The sequence below is a fragment of the Peromyscus leucopus genome, chromosome 22 (assembly GCF_004664715.2).
Source record: "Peromyscus leucopus breed LL Stock chromosome 22, UCI_PerLeu_2.1, whole genome shotgun sequence".
Classification (NCBI taxonomy): domain Eukaryota; kingdom Metazoa; phylum Chordata; class Mammalia; order Rodentia; family Cricetidae; genus Peromyscus; species Peromyscus leucopus.
In genome coordinates this window covers 20,431,049-20,456,552 of record NC_051081.1, presented here as the reverse complement: position 1 = coordinate 20,456,552, position 25,504 = coordinate 20,431,049, and the positions used below count along the sequence as shown (strand labels likewise).

The 25,504-nt window shown below is 38.8% G+C and overlaps 1 protein-coding gene across 4 annotated transcripts in view; it reads left to right on the top strand.

Moving 5' to 3' along the window:
* The window catches only part of Ppm1b (protein phosphatase, Mg2+/Mn2+ dependent 1B), a 62,865-nt gene extending 37,619 nt beyond the window's left edge, over window positions 1-25,246 (top strand). The window contains exons 3-7 of one of the 4 annotated variants that reach the window (XM_028892642.2): window positions 2,079-2,196; window positions 5,025-5,136; window positions 5,767-5,824; window positions 24,301-24,348; window positions 24,957-25,246. In XM_028892642.2, coding sequence (XP_028748475.1) covers window positions 2,079-2,196; window positions 5,025-5,136; window positions 5,767-5,824; window positions 24,301-24,348 — 336 coding nt within the window. In that variant the 3' untranslated portion in view covers window positions 24,957-25,246. Of the gene's footprint in view, window positions 1-2,078; window positions 2,197-5,024; window positions 5,137-5,766; window positions 5,825-14,613; window positions 15,651-16,463; window positions 18,270-24,300; window positions 24,349-24,956 lie in introns of those variants that run through there. The other 3 variants (XM_028892655.2, XM_028892662.2, XM_028892638.2) reach the window with 3 other exon arrangements.
* Window positions 25,247-25,504: the final 258 nt, after the last annotated feature.

The following is a 25,504-nucleotide window of genomic DNA, read 5'->3' as shown; positions in this document are numbered from 1 at the left end:
TGATAAGGTCTATAGTTTACAATTGATAGAGATGAAGTGGAGCTTTTATAGATAGCATATTGATTAGGAACTGTTTAATAATGTTTTGCTGTTATAAAATAGGAAATGGTTAGAAGACACTATTCCTAAGTGTCTGCCAACACTTCTGTCTGTCCATAAAATTGTCTTAAAAATCATAGCGATGGTTGATGTTTTCAATGTCTACTGTATAGTTTAATTTTCTTCACATTAAACAATGTTTGCTTTAACTATATTCATGTGATACACTTGTATGTGTAGTAGTATAACCAAATGCAGTGTTTCTAATAGTAAGTCAAAAAAGCTGCTAGGTTTTGTTGAGGAATGAAAGAAATTACTTTGGCCAGGGTTAGAGTCCTGGTTTCTAGACACTTTACATCTGTGTGTATATTTCTACCAAAGCTCAGGAGTCTATAGAAAGACTGTGGAGTCTAGAGAAGGCCTTTCACCCCTTCAAACTTGCTCCCATTATACTGGAAGCTGGAAGCAGTTACTCTTTAAGGCTGCCTGTCTTGTTTGGTCATACGTGGATTCTCAAAAGGTGGCAGGTCAGAGTCAGGGAATGCTGGTGTAAATTCTGGCCAGAATGACCTTGACTTCTTTCAGTTCACTGGGCAAGCCTCATTATCAAATGAAACTGATTACCACCTCCACTGATTGAGTCTTTTAGAATACTGAGGGCGGGGGTGGGCATAAAAGAGAGGGTTTGCTAGGCTTAGTAGCACATTCCTGGGACCTCAGCAGAAGTAGATGCAGGAGAAGCATGAGTTTCGTGGCCAGCTTAGACTGTATAACATAGTGACACTATCTCAAAAACAAAGAATTTGACACTGTCATCGATTGAAAGAATTCTAACAGTTTTGTATGTTAAGATACTCAGTTATATACCTAAAGAAAGGGTAGAAAGATTTTTAATTTATTGTTCAGTCATGACACTTTAAGAATGTATTCTTTTTTTTTTAAATAAGTTTTGTTTTATTTTATTTTATTTATTTATTTAGCTGTTACATATACAGTGTTCTGTCTGCATGTATGCCTGCAGGCCAGAAGAGGGCACCAGATCTCATTATAGATGGTTGTGAGCCACCATGTGGTTGCTGGGAATTGAACTCCTGACCTCTGGTAGAACAGCCAGTGCTCCTAACCTCTGAGCCATCTCTCCAGCCCCTAAAAATGTATTCTATTCTTCCTTCTAAATATAATTTGTAAGGTCATAAATAAAAGGAGGAGTAAAATTTATCATTACGTAAAACAAACTGTTTTAACTGCTCTCTAAACACCCTGTAATTAAAAAGTTGCCCATATTGACTCAGGTAGCGTGTGCCTGCAATCTCAGCTAGGCTGAGGCAGGAGGATTGCAAATTCAAGGCAAGCTTTGAGACCCTGTCATTAAAACAGAATAAAAGCAAAAAATTCTGTTGCCCAGGTGTTTATAACTTGGTAATCTAAGCATATCACATTGTTTGATGTAACTTCAGAATCATTTGAAAAATGATTTTCTTTCTCGAATGTGATGCCCATCAGATGTTTATGTTTTCATTTATTTATAGTACGTGTGTGTGTGTGTGTGTGTGTGTGTGTGTGTGTGTGTGTGTGTGTGTGGTGCGGTGCATGTGTGGAAGTCAAAGGATAACTTTTGGGAGTTGATTCCTTCCTCCATGTAGCTTCTTGAGTTTCATGATAATCAGATTTTCAGCAAAGTTGAGTTAGAGTTGTGTTATATTGACAGCATGAGATTTTTGAGATGTTTAAAAGGGTGTTTTAGGCTTAAATGGCCTTTAGGATTATGCAATTTTGAATGAAAAAGACATTCAAATGTGTAGGTGTGAAGTTGTCTTCATTTCTCAGGCTGTAAGCTGGTGGGTAAAAATAGTTACACAGAATAAAATCCAAGAATAGCTACATTTATAGTCATTCCTAGACATCTTGTTCCTTCTGATTGTATTTTAAATAATTCTTTGAAATAAGATTCTCTAAGGTATACATTCTGGGTGGCTGGAACTAAATAGCCAATTGTTGAAACATAGAAACAATTTCCCCTTTCTTTCTTTAATATACAGGGAAGTCGAGATAACATGAGTATTGTATTAGTTTGCTTTTCAAATGCCCCCAAGGTCTCAGATGAAGCAGTGAGGAAAGATTCAGAGTTGGATAAGCACTTGGAATCACGGGTTGAAGGTAAGGAGTCTTTATTTTCCTTTTCTCCAGTTCACGAAGGAAAGAAAAAAAATATTCTTCCTTATCAGATGATTCTTTTAAAATATTCTCAGTGGAAGCAATTATATGAAAACAGGGGCTCCAATAACAAATGCCCATCTGCCTAAGATACGCTATCTTAGGTCAGTATCAATGTGAGGAGAATGAGTTTCCCTCCTTTAAAGGTGTGTTGGGGTGGAGACCAGTGTGCAGTTCTTAGTGCAGTTGCCAGATGGTAGTGGTGACTTGGGCTGAAATGTCCCTGGTGAAAGGTATGAAGACTGACTGATAATGCACCAGACTGCAGTGGGTTTCGTTTGGGGGGATTTGTCTCCATGATACTGCATATGATGACTTAAGAGATCAGAGACACCACTTTACATTTTAGTGCCTAGGACTGTTCCACTACAAAAATGGCCTGGTCCAAATCTATCTTGTCTGTCTGTCTGTCTGTCTGTCTGTCTGTCTAATCACTAAAAATGCCTGAGATATAAACAATTGAAAGAAGAAAAGATATATATTAGTTTGGTTTCAAGAGTTTTGGCCCTTGGTTACTGCTCCATTGGACCTGAATGAAGCAAGGCAGAATATCAAGGAAGCAGGAACATGCTTCATGGACTATAAAGCAAGGGGGCAGGGGTGCTGGTATTGCATGGGAAAGATTTATCCTTCAAAAGCATGCCCTCAAGTGACCTTCTTCCTCCAGCTAGGCATCACTTTGTGATAACCCACTCACCTATGAGCTGATTGGATTCTCACAGTTCATTCAGCTTTTAATAGTGTCACTACCTAGGGACCAAGGCTTCAACACAGTCTGCCCCCAGTAAACATCCTGTAGATAGGAGTATAAAGCAGTGTATCTGTCTATTCTGGGTATGGGTCAATGAAAGATTTTAAAAGTAACATGGATGTTGCAACCCAGGGATGAACAGGATTGGCAGGGAAAGTATTTGAAATTCCAGGAGAGTGCATGTCAAGACCTGGCTGCAGAGAATGTTTGGATTGAAACTTAAAAGGAAACTTAGAGTCATGGTAGAGTTAATAAAAGGGAAGTGGTGGATTCTAAGGCCAAGGCCAGAATCTTGTGAGGCATGATAAAGGTTGGTATTTTGTATCTTGAGAGCCTTAGGACACTGTTTTGTGTGTGTGTGTGTGTGTGTGTGTGTGTGTGTGTGTGTGTGTTAAAAGTGGTACCTACATGCAGACACACATAATAAAACAGGCGGGTGTGGCTCAGTGCTCCAGTGTATCCATCTACGTGGGTAGACTGGTTAGATCACTGATGGAAAAGGAAAGGTTCTTAGACTGGGAGCCCACCCTGGAGCAGAGGCCGGAGGAGTTACTTGGAGTTCGAGGACAACCTGGGCTGTAAGCAGGACTGTCTTAGAGAGGTGAGCTTGAGAGAGTGGGCTCAGCAGTTAAAGCACGTGCTGTGCTAGCTACATGAGGATGGGGTTCAGCTGAAGCCTCGGGGCTGGGTGGCTGTGACAGCCCACAAGTGATACAGCAACCAGGAGGAGGACAGGGATCTCCCCTGCAGGCCAGCCAGCCGGACTGGCACTATCAGCTGACAGTCCTGCTCTCCCCTCTCCACTTCCCTCCCTCCCTCCCTCCCTCCCTCCCTCCCTCCCTCCCTCCCTTCCAAAACCACAGCGGTCTTCATTCTCGATATAGGCCTCCACATGTAGAAGCATGCACATGTATGCATACACACATGCTTTACATTTTTTCTTTTCTGTAAGTTACATGTAAAAATGGAAAATGTAAAGTTTTTATAAGTACCATGATTCATTTTCTTTAAATTGCTTTAGAACATAAGTATTTAAGTGTCAATGTATAAAAATGACTTAAATTTCATTTTTTTATGATTGTTATGCAACCATTGGTTTTGTTTTCCCATAAAGACTTTAAACAATCTCACTAACTGGCTGGCCTTGACATTATTTTGTAGCCCAGGCCATTGTGATTCTCTTGCCTCTGCCTCCAGACTGCTGGGATTTCAGGCATATACCACAGTCTTCAGCTTACATTATTGTGTTACAGTATTTTTACATAAAATTAAAATTTTTCTCAGCTGGAAAAATTGCTAATTTGGTTAAGTGCCTATCATAAAAGTGTAAGGCTGTGAGTTCAGATCCCCAGCACCATGTCAAAGCCAGGCCGGTGGTGCATCCCCAGCAGAAGAGGGACAGAGGGCAAAGAAAGGCAGATAAACTGTAGGTCCAGCCAGAAAGCCTGGCTTAAGAAGGGAGGTCGAGAGTAGTCGAGGAGGGAACTGGACACTGACTCTGAGCTGCCCTGTGTATGCATGTGCATACGCCATGCACATGTGCTGTAGTGTTCACCCATGAGTTAGGTGCTGTGTGTGTGTGTGTGTGTGTGTGTGTGTGTGTGTGTGTGTGTGTGTGTGTGTGTGTGTGTGTGTGTAAGGAGCCTTCTGATTGGCTAGGAACCATGTCACTCACTGACTAGATCACTGACATTTTTTTTTTTTTTTGCTTTGCTGTTTTCTTTTGAGACAGGCTTTCTCTCTGTAACAGCCCTGGCTATCCTGGAACTCACTCTGTAGACCAGGCTGGCCCCTAACTCACAGAGATCCACCTGCCTCTGCCTCCTGAGTGCTGGGATTAAAGGTGTGCACCACCACCACTGCCCAGCTGTTTTTCTTTACTGTTTTTTTTTCTTTACTTTTTTTTCTCTACTGTTTTCTTATCGCTGGACATTGAATTCTAGTTTATATTTTATGAAACTATGTTTGAGTGACTGTGTTTGTGTCGATGACTTCTTATGTCCTGTTCCTAAACTTACAGAAATTATGGAGAAGTCTGGGGAGGAAGGAATGCCTGATCTTGCCCATGTCATGCGCATTTTGTCTGCAGAAAATATCCCAAATTTACCTCCTGGGGGAGGGCTCGCTGGCAAGTAAGTAGAACAAAAGAGCTAATTTTGAATTCATTTTAAGTCAGTAATTAATCATTTCGATTAAAATGACAAAGCAGAAGTAGATCATTTATCTAAAGGTGAAACACTTCATCTAAAAAGATTGGATGCAGGGGTGTAGTGTGGGCGACCATGCATGTATAGGTACAGGCTTGGCAGAATTGGTTTTCTCCTGATATCATGTGAGTTCTAGGTTTTGAACCCACACCATCAGGCTTGGTAGAGAACACTTTTGCCCATTGAGCCATCCTATCAGCCCAGGATTTTTTTTTTTTTTCTTTTTAAGAAATATATCCTTTGTAGATAAGTTTTTTGCTTAATAAGAACTAGTAGATTTTATAAGATCAAGAAATTATGAGTGGCTGGGTGGTGGTGGCACACTCCTTTAATCCCAGAGGCAGAGGCAGGAAGATCTCTGAGTTCAAGGCCAGCCTGATATACAGAGAGTTCCAGGACAGTCAAGGCTACACAGAGAAGCCCTGTTTCTGGTGTGGAGGGCAGTATATTTACAGTTCTCTGCAAATATTTAGTATGACAGTTCTTTCTGTAGTCAGGGCAACATATTTGGAATATGAGCTTAAAATTGTACATAATCAAAACGTATCTTTTTAGGCGCAATGTTATTGAAGCTGTTTATAATAGACTGAATCCACACAGAGACAGTGATGGGGTAAGTTGTAGTTCATTTTCTTACTGATTTATAGTAGTTTTATAATATAAATACTAGATATGAGTAACTCACATAGTGATGTCTGTGTAATAACTGACTACTGTTTGCCATTTTAAGGAGTTACTTAAAGTTTTAGAAAATGTATTGCAGACATCAAATGCTGATTTATGGATAGCTTTGTGTTGTCACTTAACTTTTCAGATAACCTATTTTGTTTGGGCTATCTCTGTTTTCTCCCTCTGTCTCTACCTTTCTTCCTCTTCCTCATACCTTGATTTTGAAGCAGGGTTGTGCTTTGAATAAATAATTTACCAGCACCAGAGGTTAGTAAGTTACTCTCTCGGTGCCCCTGTGTACCCAGATGAGGTTCTTGAAGATGTTTTGTCTAGTAGTGATGCATGTGGCTGTGTGAATGCAGAGCTGAGCTCCGTTCCTTTACCTCTTACTCTGCTGGCCCTGGAAATGATGAATGGCACCTTGCCCCTTTGCATAGCTTTTCATACTCAGAGCAGAAGAGGAGACTTTGCCCCTGTTTATAGTTGGACTCAGTTTTAAAGCTACTCAGATATAAATATAAATATTTTGTGGTAGGTTTTTTAAGTTTGGGGGTATCTAAAAATAAATGATGTAAGTTTTAATATCTTTAATGGTTTAAAGGAGCCAAACTTGGTATGAAATTCCTTGAGAAGAAATAGACTCACCTCCATGTCTGCAGGCTCACTTCACTTGTAGATAACAGTTGCCAGTACATAGAAGGATTTTTGTTGTTTTCATTGCATTGCTTTTCTAGGATTCATTATTGCATAAATACAATCTCTTAATAAGTGTAATATCCAGTGTAGTATGATGCCTTTAATACCAGCACTCCGGAGGCAGGTGGAGCTCTTGAGTTTGAGTCGAGCCAGAGGTACATTACATAGTGAGGCTCTGTATCCAAATGAAACCAAAACAAATAATAATAAGATATTTCACTATTAATGCAGTTTTAGTGAGTTGAGTAAAAATGACATTGCCTTAACAATGCATACTTACTCTATTGTAGTGATTCTGAATCTTTCTTTTGTGACTCGGTCCTACCTCAGAGTATTAAAGAATTATATCCAAAACTTTGAGCCTTAATATAAAAATACAGAGAAACTTGAGACCGACCTGTAAAGGATATTGACAACTTCAAGTTTACTGTACTTCTGAGAGGGGATAGCTGTGTTGTAAATGCCACATGGTGCATCCATCTGTCAGGAATAAGCCTTCAGAGTGTAGTCAGTGGTTAGCCATGGACACGCTCCTTTCCTCAGCTATTTCAGAGTGTAACTTTGGTGGGCAATCCTTTAAAAAAAAAAAATTAGGATATTCTACTGAATCTCTTAATTCCTCAAGAAATCTTTTGCTTCTAACAAGAGTTGGAAAACGCTTACTATCTCTGTGTTTCTTTTTAACATATACCAGAGGTGACTTGAATTTTTAAAGAGTAAATAATTATACATGATAGCTACTTTAAAGTTAGTAAGTAGGCAACAGAAGCTTGAGGTTGAGGGTAAATGCATAAGCTGTAATACATTTCTTAAGTAAGTTTCTGTATGGCTACATAGATTTATAATTAATTACATAATTATCTATGTATACGCTTTCCATTGATCTTACCATACTAAACTGTCAGTCAAACCTAGTGAGTTGTGGAGGGAGAAGCATGATCCTATACATATGCTCATGCTGTTTATCTTATACTTACACACATATAAGTAAATGAAAAATGTATGTCATGTAGTTTGTAAAGAATGATACAGTACAGAATTTGATAGGCTGGAGCTGTATCCCTGGGGAAGAGCATTTGCTTAGTACACGTTAGGCTCTGAGTTCAGTCTCCAGTACCCAAATAGTTCAAGAAGGGGGTATAAATATACATCCATTTGAAGAGACAAGATGAGGAAGGAGAAAGGCAGGGTCAGAGTACAAGGGTTTTTTGGGGGGGGGAGGGAAAACTGTGTGTGTGTGTCTGTCTGTCTGTCTGTCTAACCAGCTAGAGCAGAGAACTAGTATGGTCAGAAACAATAATGGAAATGGTTTCAGAGCTGTTGCCAAGAGAGTGGCCTTTTGAACTGTTGAGTGAAGAACCATACTATTTATTAGGAGCCTTAAGTATGATAGATTAAAACCATTACCTGTAAACATTCCATCCACCTGCTGGGATTGAATTTAGGACCTTATACATGCTAGGCACATAATGACCCTGGCTCTATCCCTAGCCCATCTGTGACAGTTCTGTCATTTTAACATTTATAGTAGTAAACTGTAGATTCTACAAGTCAAGTAGGTGTGAAATAATTGTAGAGATCAAATAATTAGTCTAAATTCATTATTATTAGATACTAGATTAGAAAAACTTACTCTTCACTATAGAAACTGGCTTTGTAGAGTAGAATCCTATTGAGAAGATTACCATACTCTTTCAGAATAGTCCACACCTATGTTGAGCAAGTAGCCACTGAAAGAAATGTACAGGAAAACCAGAGAAGCAAAAAAATGTTGAAAATCTAAGCATTTAATTACATCCTTAGTCCTGAAATCAATGAATTACTGTCAGCAGATAGGCACAGTTGTATTTCATAAATGCTTCTGAGACCTCCACAAATACAGAAAATGTCAACAGGAAGCAGAGGAGCAAGAGTGTGGTAGAATACAGAAGAGTGTGTTCAGAATTACGTTAAAGGGTAAGCTGCTTTATTTGCAACAAGGCCTCAGTGTAGCCCAGGTTGCCCTCAAATGTTTAGTTGAGTCTACCCTTGAACTCCTGATCTTTCTACCTGCCCCCTTCATCTCCCAAGTGTTACAACTATAGGCTTGTACAACCATACCTTGTTCTTAGATTTTTTTCTTACGTTTTATGTTTAAAGTAAAAAAATTAAGGTAATAAGTGTATGAAAATTGAGGCAATAAGTGTATGTCCAAAAGTCCAGTTGGCTATCAGCCAGAGATTTAATAATTTAAAGATATTCATAAAGCTTAAGGAAGGCATAAAAGGCTCTTAGGTTGTTTTCCTAACAGTGTTGTTTTTAGTTAACGTTTTAGGTATGTTCAGTCTTACTAGTGCAAACAATAATGGTGAGTTCCTTACTGAAGAACAAAAATCTGTGAAAGTCTTAGGGACTGTTGATCCAGGGTTCACAATACCCAGACAGTTTTCACAGTCCATATGTGTACCTTCTTTATTAACAAATATCTCAGGTGGTTTTCATCAGTTCCTTAAAGGAGCCGCTGTTCCCACTCCCAAGAATAATTGCTAAAGGATTCTGCCATATACCATAATATCTGGAAGTAAACCTACATTTTAGCATAAGATGTTCTTAAAGTAGCCAGGGCCTGTGATTACACCCTTTCCCTTTTTCTAAAATGTTGATTGTGAGTCCTGGGGCTTAGTCTGGTTTATTTTGACTAATCCCAGCACCCACAGCAATCAGTAAAGAAAGCTCAGTACAAGCTTGTTGGGAGGGATGGATATAGCTCCATGGTAGATGCAAACCCCTAAGGTCAGTCTCCAGTGTAATTAATAAATAACAACAAAACCCCTTTTTGACTAGGGCAGAGTCTTGTGCATTTCAAATAGTTGATCTAGTGTTCTTTAAAATAACCTTAAAAGGGGAGTCTGAGTGGAGATGGAGACCTGAGGATCCCTGGAGCTTGCTAGCCAGTCAGCTTCATTGAGCTTCACTGAGACATGAAAAGGCATGCATATGCAGTTGGAGATCAGTGTCTAGTGTCCTCCTCAGTCACATGCATGCACAGATAAAAACAAACACAAAACCTATAAAATAGTGAGAGAGTAGGTACAGGGTGGGTAGCTTAGTTGGTAAAGTGCTTGTCACAGAAGCATGAGGACCTGAGTTCAACCCCTAGCTCCCAAGTAAAAATCCAGGCATGTGGTACTTGCTTGTATTCCCAGCGCCGGGGAGCTGGAGATAAGATGACTGGGGCTCACTGGCCAACCAGCCTAGTATAATCGGTGAGCCTCGGGTCCAAGTAGCAGACACATTCTCCAATCAAGTGAGGAGTGACACACGCCTACAACAGAAAAGATTGCTGGACTGGAGAGATAGTTCAGCTCGTTCTTATAGGCGAGGCTCACACTCAGAAGGTCAAAGAGATTGCTAATTACGTGATAGTCTATATTTCCTGTGTATTGGTGTGTGCTGTTACTGTGGGGGTGTGCAGTTAGGCGTGCATATGTGCATGCTGCAGGATAGGTAACTTTCCTCTGTTGCTCTCCACCTTTAGTTTTTGAGGGTACAAATCAGTGAGAATGTAGGCATGTAGAAGTCAGGACAACCTCAGATGCCCATTCTTGCCTTCCGTGTTGGAGACAAGGTCTCTTTGTTTCTCCGCTGTGTCTGTCAGGCTAGGCGGCCTGTAAACTTCCAGTCGTCATCCTATCTTGGCCTTCTATCTCCCTAGGTACACTGGTGTTGCTGTAGGCTTGTGCTTTCTGGGGATCATGATTCAGGATGGCAGGCTCTGCAGCAAGAGCCTTCACCTAACACTGAGCCATCTCAGCAGCCTGCTAGTTAATCTTTTCAGTGTGCTTAGCTTTCATTGCCCCATTTGCTGTTTACCCGACTTACTTAGGGTCTTATGTTCTATTTGGTATGAAAGGGTGTTGGTGTGGGGGGTTGTGTATGAACATGTTGTGTGTGTGTGGAATTCTAGAGGAGGCTGTCAGGTGGTCTGCTCTGTCACTTCCCACTTTATTCCTTTGAAACAGGGTGTCTCAATGAATTCAGCACTAGGTTGGCAGGCAGCAAGTCCCAGTGATCCTCCTGTCTCACAGCAGTGGGGTTCCAGGCATGCACACTGCCACACACAGCTCCCCTGTGGATACTGGGCTCCGAATTCAGGTCCTCAGGCTTGAGCTGCTAGGTCCTCTCCAGTGCCAAGGGTGTGTTTCTGTATAAGTTATTTGATTGTTAAACTATGTTGTCTAGATGACACAGCAATTAAGAAAAGTTCTTTGTTGTCTCACAGTGTCTTCAATTTTTTTGCATAGAATAAAGTTTTTATAAAGATTTATTTACTCTTATGTATGTAAGTGTCTTGTCTGTATGTATATTAAGTGTACCATGGAAATGCAGTGTCTGAGGACAGAAGAGAGGGTCAGAGCCTCTGAAACTGGAGTTACAGAACTTACTCCAGCCCTTTTTGGGAGCAGCAGTCACTTGTAACTGCTGAGGCATCACTTCAGATTCCTGTAAACAATTTTTCTTTTTTAAATCATGGGTGTTTCACCTGCATGTATGTCTTGGCCCACATGCATGCCTGGTACCTGAGGAGACCAAAGAAGACATTGGATCTCCTGGGACTGGATACATCCACCATGTGGATGCTAAGAATTGAACCCAGTCCTTTGGAAGAGCAGCCACTTCTCTTTAACTGCTGAGCTGTCTCTTCAGCCTCTTAAACATCCGTTCTAAATAAGTGTCTAGATGCTTGGAACATTTCTCATGTAAAACTGATAATTCACGATAATGCATTTGCTGGAGTGTTCAGACTGATGTTGGCTATACTTGTCACAGATCTGAACTCTGCCTTTCATTAACACAGGACAAATCTCTTCATTTATAGAGTGACAGAGTATTACTTCAGAGAGTGCCTGTGAAGATTGAATGACCTTGTAAAGTTCTTAGCACAGATGTTAGTTTTCCCTCCTGAGTGGTGTGAAGAATGTAGAAAAGAGTATGAAAAAAAGTGTGTATTCTAATTAGGAAGACTGGAAAGCCTGCAAGGTGGGGTTAATTATTATAATTATAATAGGTACGTTATAGGTGTACTGTATGAACTTTTTAAAGTTGAAGTAAAGAAAGCACAACCTAGATAATAGCTTCTTGTGACATGAGCAGAAGCAATGAGAGAGTTATATAATAGTATTTTGAGAGCTGTACTTGCTGGGGAAGATGTTGTAGTTGCTCATAATCTATTCAGAACAGTGGAAAAATGCAATTTCCTATAAAGCTAAATGATTTTTCTTGGTTAGGTTTTTAAAATTTGGTCATCATTTTAGTGTAGTGGCTTTGTGATGCCAGACATTATAAATAGTCCCCCCCCCTTTTTTTTTTTAAATTTACTGGTTTGATTTAGTGAATATTAAAAAGATGAATACTCCTTCCCCAGACAGGGTTGGTGTAGGCCTTTAATTCCAACACTTGGAAGGCAGAGGCAGGTGGATCTCTGAGTTTGAGGCCACCCTGGTCTACAGAGTGAGTTCCAAGACAGTTAGGGCTACACAGAGAAACCCTGTCTAGAAAAACTAAAGGAAAAAAAGAAACAAATTCTTACAAAGCTGCTACTCCTGTAGCAGCAGACAGAGTATTTTCAGTATAAAGGACTTCCTATAACCCACCACAGTGGACTCTAATAGAACAAACAGCCTTACCCCAGTCCAGCTTGAAGTAAGGTTGAAAGCCATGACTGTATATCAGAGTTACAAAATAAATTATAAAATACCTAGAGCCTCTGAGCTTGCTATCTTCAAATACAGCTTTGCATCTATGTAATTTTAAAGCTTGGTGAGTGTACGGTGAAACCAGGGTAGCTATTCTGCATGTATGTCAGTTGCCCATTCGAAACAGGGATTGTCCTACAATTCATTTAGAAAAATAATAGGGAAGCCTTTTGTTTATTAGGGTTTGCAGGGGCTTTCACGAGGTCTTTGTGAGGCACCATTAAATGGAACATTTCCTTTTTGAGGATTTGATTGAAGACTGACAGTGATTGAAAATGCAGTTACCTCGTTCAGTCATAGCCCTTCCTGAACAGGGTCAGATGGGAAACCTGAGGGGAAAGGGGAAAAGTATATAAGAAAACTTTAGCAGAGAACTCATTCTACAGAAATAGTTAATTTGACAGTTAATAATATGTTCATAGAAAATAGGAGAATTGAAAGAAAGCATAACCCACCACCCATTATCCTGTATCATTGTATCATATGTCTTTATCTTTCCAAGCACTGTGGGAACATCTTATTTTTATTTCATGTGAATGGGTGCTTTGCCTGCAGATATGTCTCTGCATCACTTATGTTCCTGGTGCCCAAAGGAGCCGAGGAGGGTTTTGGATCTCTTGCGACTGGAGTACAGACAGTTGTGAGTGCCACATGGGTGCTGGAAATTGACCTGGGGCCTCTGGTCAAGCAGCTGGTGCTCTTAACCACTGCGCCATCTCTCTCCCCTCTTGCACTTTAAATATATAAAAATAAGCAATTTAAAACACATAAGGAATACACACATTCTTTGTTTTTTGCCATGGGGACAATTTTTTAAGCACTCAGGTCCTTTCTCTCACTTTTCCCATGAACACTACAATTTGTATTATGTGGATTTATTAATGTTACATCTCCCAAGATAAGACTATATCTTAAAGCCTCTATCAGTAACCTATTTTTTTTTTAATTTGGTGGTGAAAACTTCCAAATAGATTAAAAATTGAAATGACAGTGACTGTTAGAGATTCCAGTTGTTCACATTTTGCTCTGTGTGCTTTGTGTGTCTTAATGTCTATGCATATGTACACTATATATCCATCTTTTTGTGACTAGCCCTTTGAAAAGAGTTAAAGATTACCAGAGCTGGGGAAATTCGTCATGCCATGAAATGCCAAATCTAAGATTTCTTATATGTTCCTGAAATAACTATTACTGTTGTTTTCAAACAATCAAGTCATTACCACAGTCAAGGTGCATTTTTTTTGTAATTGACAACTTTGTCAAGCCTTAGCTAGCTTTCCTGTAGCCCAGCCTATTTTCTGAATTTGCACGACTGTTTTCTCGTGGTTCCACTAGCTTATTTTCCCATCCCTGTTTTCTGGTACATAGGGAGCCAGCGCTATTAGGTTCCTATTGCACATTTGGAAAGAATGCATGATATGGCTCACTCATGATGGTATACATAAAGGGGACATGTGTGTAAGGCTGTCATGATGGTGCACATGAGGGGCACATTTGTAAGACTGTCATGGTGAACATAAGGGACATGTGTGAGGCTGTCATGGTGCACATGAGGGTGTGTGTGTGTGTGTGTGTGTGTGTGTGTGTCATGATGGAGCACACGGGGGGGGGGGGGCATGTGTGTGGCTGTCGTTCACGTGATCAGCTTTACTCATCAGCACAGATAATGAGATCCTTCTCTGCTAAGAAGCTTAAGTAGACATAATTTTAAAAACCCATTGGAATTTCAGTGTTTAGTGTTTAAAATCATGTATTTTATCTAGAGGTGGCTTTATTAAAATACTGTATTTTAAGATGAAAATAAAAAAATTATTTTCAAAAGTTGTTAAATCTCTAAAAGAATCCAGTTTAGATTTTGTAGTGTTCCATTTGTGTCTTCTCCTACTCACCACTTAGCAGAAATGAAGAGACTAACATTCTGATGGCTGCTCTTCTGTCCTGTGCCTCACTTGAAAATGCTGTTTTCCCTTTGAACTAAATCATTGTAGCCAGCTTGTTTTTAAAAAGTAAGTTATTTTAGGAAATGTTTGTGTAGGAATTCTAAAAGCAAAGTCCTTTTCAGATTAATCTTCAAATGGTAATTGGAATAAGACATAAATTAGTTCATGGTAATTGGCTAAAAATAACTTGATGTTAAAGTTTTTATTAGTCTGCACAGGTAAGAACTGATACTTAATGAAAATGTTCGTTTAACTATGTTGCTTATGGTAGAAAAAAAATAGTGCTTTGTGTGATGTGTTATGAAATACATGTGATATCCTAGTTTGTCTACTGACACTGGGGTCTTAAATCTTAAAACAAGGCCTCCGATGAAGCAGAGGAAAGTGGATCACAGGGGAAATTGGTGGAAGCTCTCAGGCAAATGAGAATTAATCATAGGGGAAACTACCGACAACTTCTGGAGGAGATGCTGACTAGTTACAGGCTAGCTAAAGTAGAGGGAGAAGAAAGCCCGGCTGACCCAGCTGCTGCAGCTACTTCTTCGAACAGTGATGCTGGCCACCCAGTGCCAATGCAGGAGAGACCCACTGAATCAGAAAGTGGTCTTGCTGAATTAGACAGCCGTAATGAAGATGCAGGGACAAAGATGAGTGGTGAAAAAATATGACCTATTGTGGGTAATATTTTTGTGATCTTGATTTGACAGTTTTTACTTAGGAAGTATAATGTGTGCATTTATATAACCATTTTGTTATTTGAAACTTGGAAAACTAGTTTTCTTATATTCCTATAGCCTTGTTTTTTTAAAGGCCTTTGCATACACCTTTATGATAGTTTAAAATTGACTATTTATAGTATTTTGAATTTAATGAAGTTATATGTCATTTTACATTGTATGCCAGAAATTAGGTTGCCGTTATTAAAGTCAGTAGTTAATTCTTAATAGCTAGGATTAGAGATTACTGAGTGGAAAGACAATTGTACATTGTGAAAAACCTTGTTACTGTAGAATTACACTGCTTATTTTATGTATTCATACATGCATAATTAGCTTTGGAATACATTTGTATTTAGTTACTATTTTAGTTCAAGGAACGGCTGCTGCTGGCCTATAACTTCTTTCAGAGTTGATAATCTGTGTGTTGTTCAATTTGTTTATATTTACATCTCTGTAGTTTGATTTTCTTAGAAGTTGTTGAGATACTGGATATGTGGTATTTTTCCTTTCTCTGTATTCTTTATGAAACATTTTAAAAAGAACTATGTATTACTCATATAGTTTTCATTTGTATATTCTGTATAGCTTATTATACATATAAAAATGTATGTCAACCAAGTGTTTAGAATGAAATTATCAGTGTTTGAGTCCAAATAAAGCATGTGATGTGGAATAATCTATGCATGTTGTACTTTTTTTAGTTTTTCTTTATTTAACAATCAGGTTTGGGATACTGGAAAACTCATTTAAGTTCATTTATAACTATTAAATTCGGCACACTTTGGCTTAGCTGTTTTTTTTATAAACAAAAGAGGAAAAACATTTTAATTAAAAAAATGTGTCTTGCTTACTCAAGAGTAACTCAGTTCTGCTGCTTCTTTACCACTCCTCTTTAAATAGTTTGGCACGTGTAGCTGTTTAAGAAACTTGTCATCCCATGAGCATTTCAAAGGTTGCAACATTTTCCAGTTTGATTATAAGTATTCATTGGCATTAATTAACATAAGAATCCTAAGCTGTCCTAAACATAGATTTGAATTTTGCCTTGGTTAAAATAGATATTTTAAATAAAGGGTGCTATAAGTACTCAATGTTTTAAACAATTTTTTTTCGGCTATATATTAACTTATTTTATATTCTACATTCTGTGTTTAAAGTTACTTAATGTACCATAATTTAAACGTTTGGAATCTTCAGATGTTGTAGCTGATGGTTTGACACATTTTTTTTTCCAAGCCAGAATATTTTTTTAAAGTGTTTTGAGAAAGGAAGGCCATCAGGTAGAGAGGGATGGGGGAAATCCAACTGTTGTCTATATTAGATACACATGTATGCACACATCATACATTACACACACCTCTCTGTTCAAATGACCTTTTCAAACAAAGAAAGGAAGGTAATTTGTTCACCTAATTTGTTTTCTTTTGAAAGTCAATCCACCCTGAGTGGTACAGGTACATAATAACAATATTCTTCCTTTTCTCTTCTTGTAGGGCGCTGGAGATCTAGAAGACTCATGATAGCCTTATAAACCTTCTAAAATACTTTTCTGAAAATTGGGGGAAAAACTTTTAATCACATTTTCTTCAATACAAGGGGAAATATTCTTGTGGATTCCCACTGTTTTGTGATATGAGCAGAAAACCATTAGCATTTCCCATCATTGGTTCACACCTGTATTTCCCGGTAATCGCCTTTCGTAGCATTGCCTGGACTCTACAGTATTTTTACCAACCTCAGGCATCTGCCTACAACTGTATTGAATTTTTGGCCCTAGAAAAAAATGGAATTATTTACCACAAACCAACAAATGTGCCTGAGGTGCATGGGAATATAGTTAGCGATACTCTGAAGATACATTATGGGTTTTTTTTAAAACAAGCAAAACAAAACACAACATATAAGCATGTAAGAGTAAAGAATTGTAAGAAAAGTTCCAGTTTTTCAGTTCACCAAGTTGGAAGCCTTTTGTAGTTCTGTGGCTTGGAATTTCATTTGAGCAATTTACTATAGGATATGTATTTATTATTAATTGTTATTTAAATTTTTCCAATTTCCTTGTATTACCAAACTGGGTTCTCCAATAATGTTCACTTTGTAATGTTGCCTTGCTTCAAGATACGGTGTTTGGCAATAATATAAACCCTTACAATTTTATGCATGTGTCTATTACATCCTTCAACTCTTACTAGAAGATCTTTTGAAACCAAATGAATTAATTTATGGCTATTTATAATTTGCTTTGTCATCTGCTTCGAATTCTTTTAATTGATGAGATTTGCCTTTATAATGTAAATTGTGATTTTTTTTGTTTTATATGTGGGTTCCTATAGTTTTAATTTTTCAGCTTTTAAGATACAAGTTTTATGTAATTTGGTATAATTTTTAACTGTATGTTATTTTAAAAGCTCAGAATATCACATTGAAATACTATAAATACATTTAAAAGTATCTATTTTAGATCTAAGGAAATCTACAGAGATATTTTCATGGGTTCAGTAACCTTTCCTTTTATAACATTGGGCACGGTACAGAGTGGCTGTCACATAAGGTACTTAAATTAATTAGTTATATTTTTACAATAACGTTGAATTCTTGGGATTTTTTTCCTTAGTTTTGCATGTATGAAATTCAATGCTGAACGTGAAGAGTAAAATATTTATGAAAAGAAGTTGCTGGAGTTGGGAGAAGTACTGAATGTATCCATTTGTACATGGTTTCCATGTTGTGGATGCTTTGTAAACATTTTCCTCTTTGTTTTAATTATGTTTCAGCAGGTTGTAGTTGCCCTTGTGTGTAGTTAAAAGTGAGTCATCATCTGGTCCTGTGTGAAATGGAATTCATGGTATTTCTGTATTGTTTTCCTGAAGCTGTTTCTGGGAGCCACACATTTGAATACAGCTTTCCTGATCACTTGATTTATTGTGCACCTGATTTTTGCTCTAAAAGGAATTATTGCCACAATATATTTTATTTATTCTTTAGATTTTAGCCTTGTAAGTTAAAGTGCTTTACATGATGGTGTTAAAAACTACTTGTCCCTTTACTGGGGTTTGGGGGTTTGTTAAAAGATGGGGAATGAAGAATGCAAAATGGTTTATTGTTTAACCTGACCACTCTGATCGACCCTGTACTGATAGTACCTTTCCAGTATGGTATTGTGATGTTTCATACGATGCAGTGAACGTAACCAACTTGTTACCTAAATAAAGACTTGATTTCAAAACAATGTGACATACTACTCCTTGGTGTGATTTTCAAAATAAAAGTGCAACTTTGGTTGTGGTTTTTAATATGTATCATTGGCATATTTGTGAAAATATTCATATGAACGTAGATGAATGACATCGGCCAGGCCAGGCAGGGCAGTACTAGTTAACTTCTGTGCTCCAAACCACCTGTTAATGCTACTTGAGGAAAACAACTCTTGAGAGGTTAGTGTTCCTCATGGTAGAAATACTGTGAATGTATAACCCAGTGAGGGGAATCCATGTTTAATGTTTACCTTGTGAACTTTGTAGTCCAGTTGTTTGCAAAATTGGACCCATTTGTAATCTTAAATTTTAAACGTCAAAAAACTTTTTGCTTTATGGATTCTATTGGTTTTTTTTTTTGATTGGAATTTTAAGCAGACATTTTTGTATGTAACTATAAAGCCCCATGTTAGTAGAAATAACATTGGTTTATGAAAAATAAGTGTAAACAAAGAAAGTGACATAAATGTGGTACCAGTTTTCACTTTTCAGCATCAGACTAGGTTCTTCCCTCTGCCTTTTGATGCCTTTTTCTTTTGTGCGCAGTCTGACACATTGTGGCGCTTGTTGAAATCCGGCCTTATGCAGATACCTAGCTAGGACAGAGATTGTCAAGTTCGAAGCCTTCCTTAGAGAAGACTCTGTGTGCTGTTAATGTGAAGTCCTTCGAGTCTGTCTTCCATTTTGGTCAGATTTCTACCTGTGCATGTTTGCCATTTTGGAAAATGCTAGTTCACTGATTCAGTGCTGACATTTGTGTTATGCAATAGTTAAATTTTATTTCCTAATCTAATTGATTTTTAAAAATAACATTTTAAGTATTGAGAAGCTATGGAGCTGATGGTGTTGGAAAGAGTTTTCAGAATTTTAATTTTCTTTTGAAAGGTGAAGTTTTATCATTGGCAACAAATCCTGTCAGTTGTTTTCCTAGAGTGACATGCTTGATTCCTTTATTGTGGAGGAAACGTCTCCTGAATAATCATAGCCTGTCAGTCACTCTTTGACATTCACAGTGCTGTTTTCATGAAAAGTGGCTAGTTCAGTGTACAGCTCAGATACTAGTCCCTGAGCACCAGTACTAACTGTTCATCACAAGGGGTTCTTAAAAAGATGTGCACTGAAGGGTGGAAATTACTTCCTTTTGAGGGGATCTTGATAAATATAGCCTAGGGTGGCCTCAAATTTAGGATCCCCTAAGTTTGCTAGAGGCAGCTAAACAATGTTCAGTGAAAATTACATTGTGATTTATACACAAGCTGAAGAATCCCTGGTGTGCATTGTATGTAAAACGTAGTCAGATGTGGTAATCACTAGGACCATCTAAGTAATTTTATTTCATTGTTTCTGGTCTGTCTCCCCCCCCCACCCCCAAACTCTGGGAGTATTTACTTGAGGCCAAAAGAAAAGACTAGGTAAGTGGTGTGGTTTGGTTTGGTTTGTATTTATTTGCTTTTGTTCTGCTGGGAATTGAACCCTTTGTCTTCCATGTAACAGGAAAGAGTTGTGCTGCTTAGTTGCAGTCTTGGGTGATTTATGTCTATGTGATCTAGATGTAAAGCTTAAACTCTTGTTAATATGTGCCCACTTGGTCTCAACTCCAGAGTGCTTCTGTTTTCTCATGTTTGGGTCTCACTGCATAGCCCTGGCTGCCCTCAGACTCAGAGGTCCACCTTTTTCTGTCTCTTGAAAGGTGACTTAAAGGTGAATAAAAACATTAACTTTGAGAAGACGGAAATTAGGAAGTCGGTTGTCGTAAGTAGTTGAGGCAGATGAAACTAAATGGTTCCTCTTATGAGAAAGGACTCTTGGAAAAAGCCCCTGCCTGTGTTGTGAGTGGTGGTGGTCACCTCTGTCTGGGGATCCATGGAAGCTGGGGAAAGAAAAGTGTTCTTTGGTTGGTTGGTTTTTCTAGACAGGGTTTCTCTGGGTAGCCCTGGCTGTCTTGGAACTCACTCTGTAGACCTCAAACTCAGAGAGATCCACCTGCCTCTGACTCCTGAGTACTGGGATTAAAGAAGTGACCACCACTGCCTGGCAAAAGTGGGGTTCTTAAAAGATCATCATTACTGTCACTGCTTGGCTTGGCAGCACTCAGAACTCATGTTCAAGAGTCAGGCAAAAGGATCACAAGTTTGAAGCCAGCTGGAGCTATATAGTTGAGAACCTGTCTCAAACACAAAACCGTCTCCCCTTCCCCACAGATTCACCCACCATGTTTCGTTTTGGGTGTATTATGGAGAGGAAATTGTGATTTCTACCTTCAAGTTTAAACCTAACCTGTTAACATTTCTTCTACATCCCCTCTTCAAGAAAGAGTTGTTAAGTAGTAATAAAAACAGGCAGAGTATTCAGTTTTGTGACTGTACCATTCAAGTATTGGTTATTTGCAACATGTCAAAACGTACTGCGGCAGGGATATTGCACACTGCTCTAGACTGGTGCTTCTGGAGTAAGGTAGCTGGGTCATGGAGCATTATATCTCTGAGTTGGTGCTGCCAAGCATTATTTATGCTAAAGATGCACGGGTAGTACCAGTCCCGAGTGTCTCCATCTCACCCCGTCCTCATCAGTACTCCGCATTTCTACCTTGGGTTTTGTCAGTGAGGCCGGCAGTTCTCCAGTACCTCACACGAACCAGAGTTCTCCTTACATGTGAAAATGTCTAATGGCTGCCTGAGTTTCTTCTGAATTCAGTTCTCACATCCTTGGTACCATGTTCTTTGGAGTCGGTCTCTTTCCCATTTGTCTTTTTAACATAGTTTCTGGTCTTTGTTCTGTGAGCTCAAACTCTCCCTGTCTTTGTAATTTTCATCTCCTGTTGGTACATAGAGCCTCTTATTTAATTTTCCTTGATGGTTTCTATGAAATCCCCTATTTTTTTTTTGCTTGGGTTTTTGTTGTTGAGACATACTTGACTGTGGTGTCCTCAGGCTCATGTCCCTTCTTCCTCAGCGTACATGTTGTCCAGCTCTTGAGTTTTTCTGTTTTGTTTTTCCTTTTGCTGTGTTTTAACATGCAAGCTCTTAGAGATACCATCTGTGATGAGAGTAGGAGGGTAGGCAGCAGTCCTTCTGAAGTAAGCAGACTACTCACTGTTAACAAGGTTATTCACCACTGCTTAGATCTTCCCATGTTTCCCCCACTCACTGCATTCAGTCAGTCTCAGATGCCACAAGGAGAAAGTGAGGGGCCCTCTTGGAGCTATAGAGGAAACCTTAACAGCAGACAGGAAGAGGCCCTCTTCCTGCAGTTTGAAGTGTTTTCTTTCTGCGTGTGCATCTCTAGATTTTTTAACCCATAGTTTTCACATAGCTGTGTGTCGACACCATGCCTCTTGTCAAGTATTGGGTACCCAACCATGCATGGTCTATTTCTACCACCTAGACCTTGTTGCCTTTTGTCTAAACTCATACAATTACCAATTCCTGGTGGGCATGTATTGTCTTCATTTTACTTGAATTTAGTTCTCTTTAGTAAAAATGGAATTAATTTATATTCTCTCTTAATAGGTCCATTTTGGAATTCAAAATTTGGTACCTTCTCGTGATAATTACTTTATCTATTTCTGTTGTATATTGTAGTGGGTAGCCATTGGCAGGTGAGAGAGATTTGTCCTGACTGTGGGCCAGCCAGGAAAACTCTAGCTACAGTATATATGTTATTTGTGTGTCTATGTGTGTAGGCATGCATGCCACAAAGTACACATGGAAATCTGGACAACGTGGGACTGAATTACCTCCTTTTACCATGCGGGTCCCAGGGATCACACTCATGTCAGTCTTGACGGCGGGCTTCTTCACCTGCTGACTATCGTACCAGCCCCCCTGTTGTGTTTTTCAATTTCCTCTGCCTCATGGATCCCTTTATCTGCTATGATGGAGGCCCAGTAATCATGCCATGCCAGGCTGTGTTGCAACCTGGGCCAAAAGGAAAATTCAATCATAATCGTTATTCAAAGTTGGGATATTTATATGGTTTTGTATTTTGACCTTTTTTTAAAATTACTTATTATTTATACAGTGTTCTGTCTGCATGTATGCCGGCATGCCAGAAGAGGGCATCTGATCCTATTACAGATGGTTGTGAGCCACCATGTGGGTGCTGGGAATTGAACTCAGGACCTCTGGAAGATCCAGTGCTCTTAACCTCTGAGCCATCTCTCTAGCCTGTATTTTGACCTTTTATTTTTATATTTTAAAAGCTATCCCATTTAAAATACTGAATTCCCACTCCATAATTATCTTCAGATCAAGTGTTCCCATCCTAATCCCAACTGATACATGTCAGTTCTTTGAAATGACTGTCTCTCCTAATTTAAGGCAGATATTACCAAGGAAGAATGACCCCATGAGGGAAATGTGCTGTTAAACGGTGTTGTTTTTGAAGCTTAAATTGATTGCAAGCTGTTTTCTTCTATAATCTCTATTCTGAGGCCTCCTCTGTCATAGCACCTTAACTGTCATTGGCAAAGCCATCATAGCTTAGTGGCGCCGCGCCCACTGGGTCAGACTTGTTACTAGTTTAGTTCTTGACTGAGTCTGTGTACTGCTGGACTACCTTTGTTTGAAATTATTTCCAGAAGAGCATTCTGACTTAGCAGATAGTGAAAGTCTTAGACACTACTTAGAGTAGTGTGTAACGAGTATTAGTAAAGCCTTGTTCCGCAGCTGGATTGTCATTTCTCTTGAGGACATACAGCACAAGAGTGCATGCAGTCTTAGTGCTGATGTGTGTTGTGTGCAGCCTGTGGGTGTGGCGTGTGGACTAAGTACAAAAGCAGTATGTGTGTACTTGAGAAGACTGGCTGCTTTTGTAGAGAGAGGGACTTTGCTGTAGATCTTCAAGCCGTGCGTGGCTCAGCCTCCAGTGTTTTGGGATTACAGGCATATGCCTGCTGGCCCAGCTAGAAGAATGATTACTCCTTGAGAGGCATTGGGGAAAGTGAGGTTTGAATTTTTCCCTTAAAGAAAAAGACATCAGAACATTAATACTGTGAAATTTGTGTAGCAGTTATAAAGTGAGTGAATGTTGCTTTCTGTAATTTTTTTTTCAACCTCATTTTTATTAAAGTCCAAGTTGCTGTCCCATGGTTTTATACTCCAGGGACAGTATATTCAATTCAGATGTTGCCAGATGTCTGTTTTATAGTCAAGTACCAATAAATCCTTGGGAAGCTCATCAATAGGAGTTGTATTTTGTTGGTGCTAAGTTCCTATAGGGTAGAGATTCCCCATTCATTTAAAGTTACTCTAATTCTCTAGCCATGGACTGGGTGTAAATGAAAACAAAATATATAAACAAAGTCAACTAAATGGTTCTGAATTATCTTCCAATGATGGTATCAATTTATAGACCTTTAGTATACAAGAATGACCTTTTTTTTTCCCTTTTCCTATTTTCTCATCTTGCACATTTCCAGTTTGATAGGTGAATATCATATGGTATTTTTCTGGTTTAATTCCCAATTCTATTATATAGCATGTGAACTTTTAGTCTTCGTATTTAAGTATATCTTTTATTAAAGTTTGCTCATATATAATGTCATCTTTCTTTACCTTTAGCAAATTAACCATTAGTTTTACATATTCATCAATTATTTGCTCCACCTCACTGTACTGCTGTTTATGGTTTGTTGTTTCTCAGTGCAGGATATGGAGGGGCCGGACTAAGAGCAAAGGTTGCCTGTCCATTCAGGAATAACTGAATTCCTAAAATAAGCATAGGGTCTTCTCAGCAGCCCCTAAATCTGTGATCATGTTGTCGTTTTTCTTCTGCTGGGATAGTTTTCCCTCAAGCAGAGTAAGGGCTTTCAGCTGTGATGGGAGATGCACTAGAGAGGGCTAAGAGGCTCAGGGCTGAACAGTACTGTAGAGTTCTTACAGATCAGAACACCTTTCCCCTCGAGGTACCAGTTTTAACTAAAAATTTGGTGAGGTTTTTTTTTTTGGGGGGGGGGTCACTCTAAAGTTTTTGAAGTAGTTAACTTAAACTGCAAAGATCTTGCATGTTAAATCTGATGAACTTTACAGAGTCGTGTACATTCAAAAGTTTTAGAATATTATCATTTTCTCAACAGTTTTACCAACCTTCAATTGCATACACTGACAATGTTTTCATATTATGAGTAAGTAAATGCAATTTTTCCTTTATGACTTTGTTCTTTTTAGTAGATACAGGTACAGACATTTAATACAACTGGAACTTAAGGATCAAAATCTAATACAGCATCTTCCCATAACTCTCCCATTACCCCATGGTTCCAGCTGTTGCATTTGGTTGTATTTTATGGACATCCCATGTCACTACTCTAGCAGTATCATGTCATCTTGAATGTCAGCTTTAATATATACTTGATTATCTCTGCCCCTCATTCTACTTTTACAAAAACAAAAGTTGAATGTGTTTACTCCTCAGGATGAGCTTTGGATAATGTGGGCAATATTTCCCTGTTGGCTGTGTTTTTAAATGCATAGATTAAATTGCTGGCGGGTGATATTTTGAGTGGGGATTAGGTCCATTTCAGGAAGATGCTACGTCTTTCTAATTACAGAAGTGTTTATCATGCCCCCACTACAGTTTCAGTTTCCTTTATATGGGCTGCTTTTTAAAGTTTATTTCTTATTTCATATTCCTTAGTGCTGTTATGAATGAACTATCTCTTTACCCCCAAAATAGGGCTTAGCCATTAGTCACCTAAAAGCAAATGGTCTCAATGTCTATCATTTCCACCAGATGGCAGTCTTGGGCACGTCCTTTTGTAAAACCAGCTGAGAACTCTTGTGACAAAGCAGTGGCTGATCGACCTACCAAGAGCCCAGAAGTACAAAGAAGAACAAAAAGTTTTGTTTTGTTTTTGTAAACTTGAAAGAAAAAGTGAGTCCAGCAGTACATCGTTACAGTATCTATTCTGCCAAGAGCTTTAATCTTCTGGCCCATCAGAGAGGGTGGAGAAGAGCTTCCACCTTGCCTTTTAAAACCTTGCTTTTCCATGTTCATGCAATAAACATTTTGGCTTCTTGGTAGCACTTGTGGTTTTATTCCAAGGATTGTTGTGGTAAAAGCTCTAATCTGTCATTCCCATTGCTTCCCTCATCTCCCTACTCCATGTACCATTCAAACCAGGAGTTAGTGGATTTCTGTGTGCTGTGGAAACATCCTGCGGCTAGTTTTTGTCATTCCTAGATCTCTCTTGAAAGGAGATAGTGTTTGTATTTAGTGTTTGTATATGGATACAGATTTTTGCTTCAGACCCTTTTTGGTTTAATACAGGTCACTTCCAA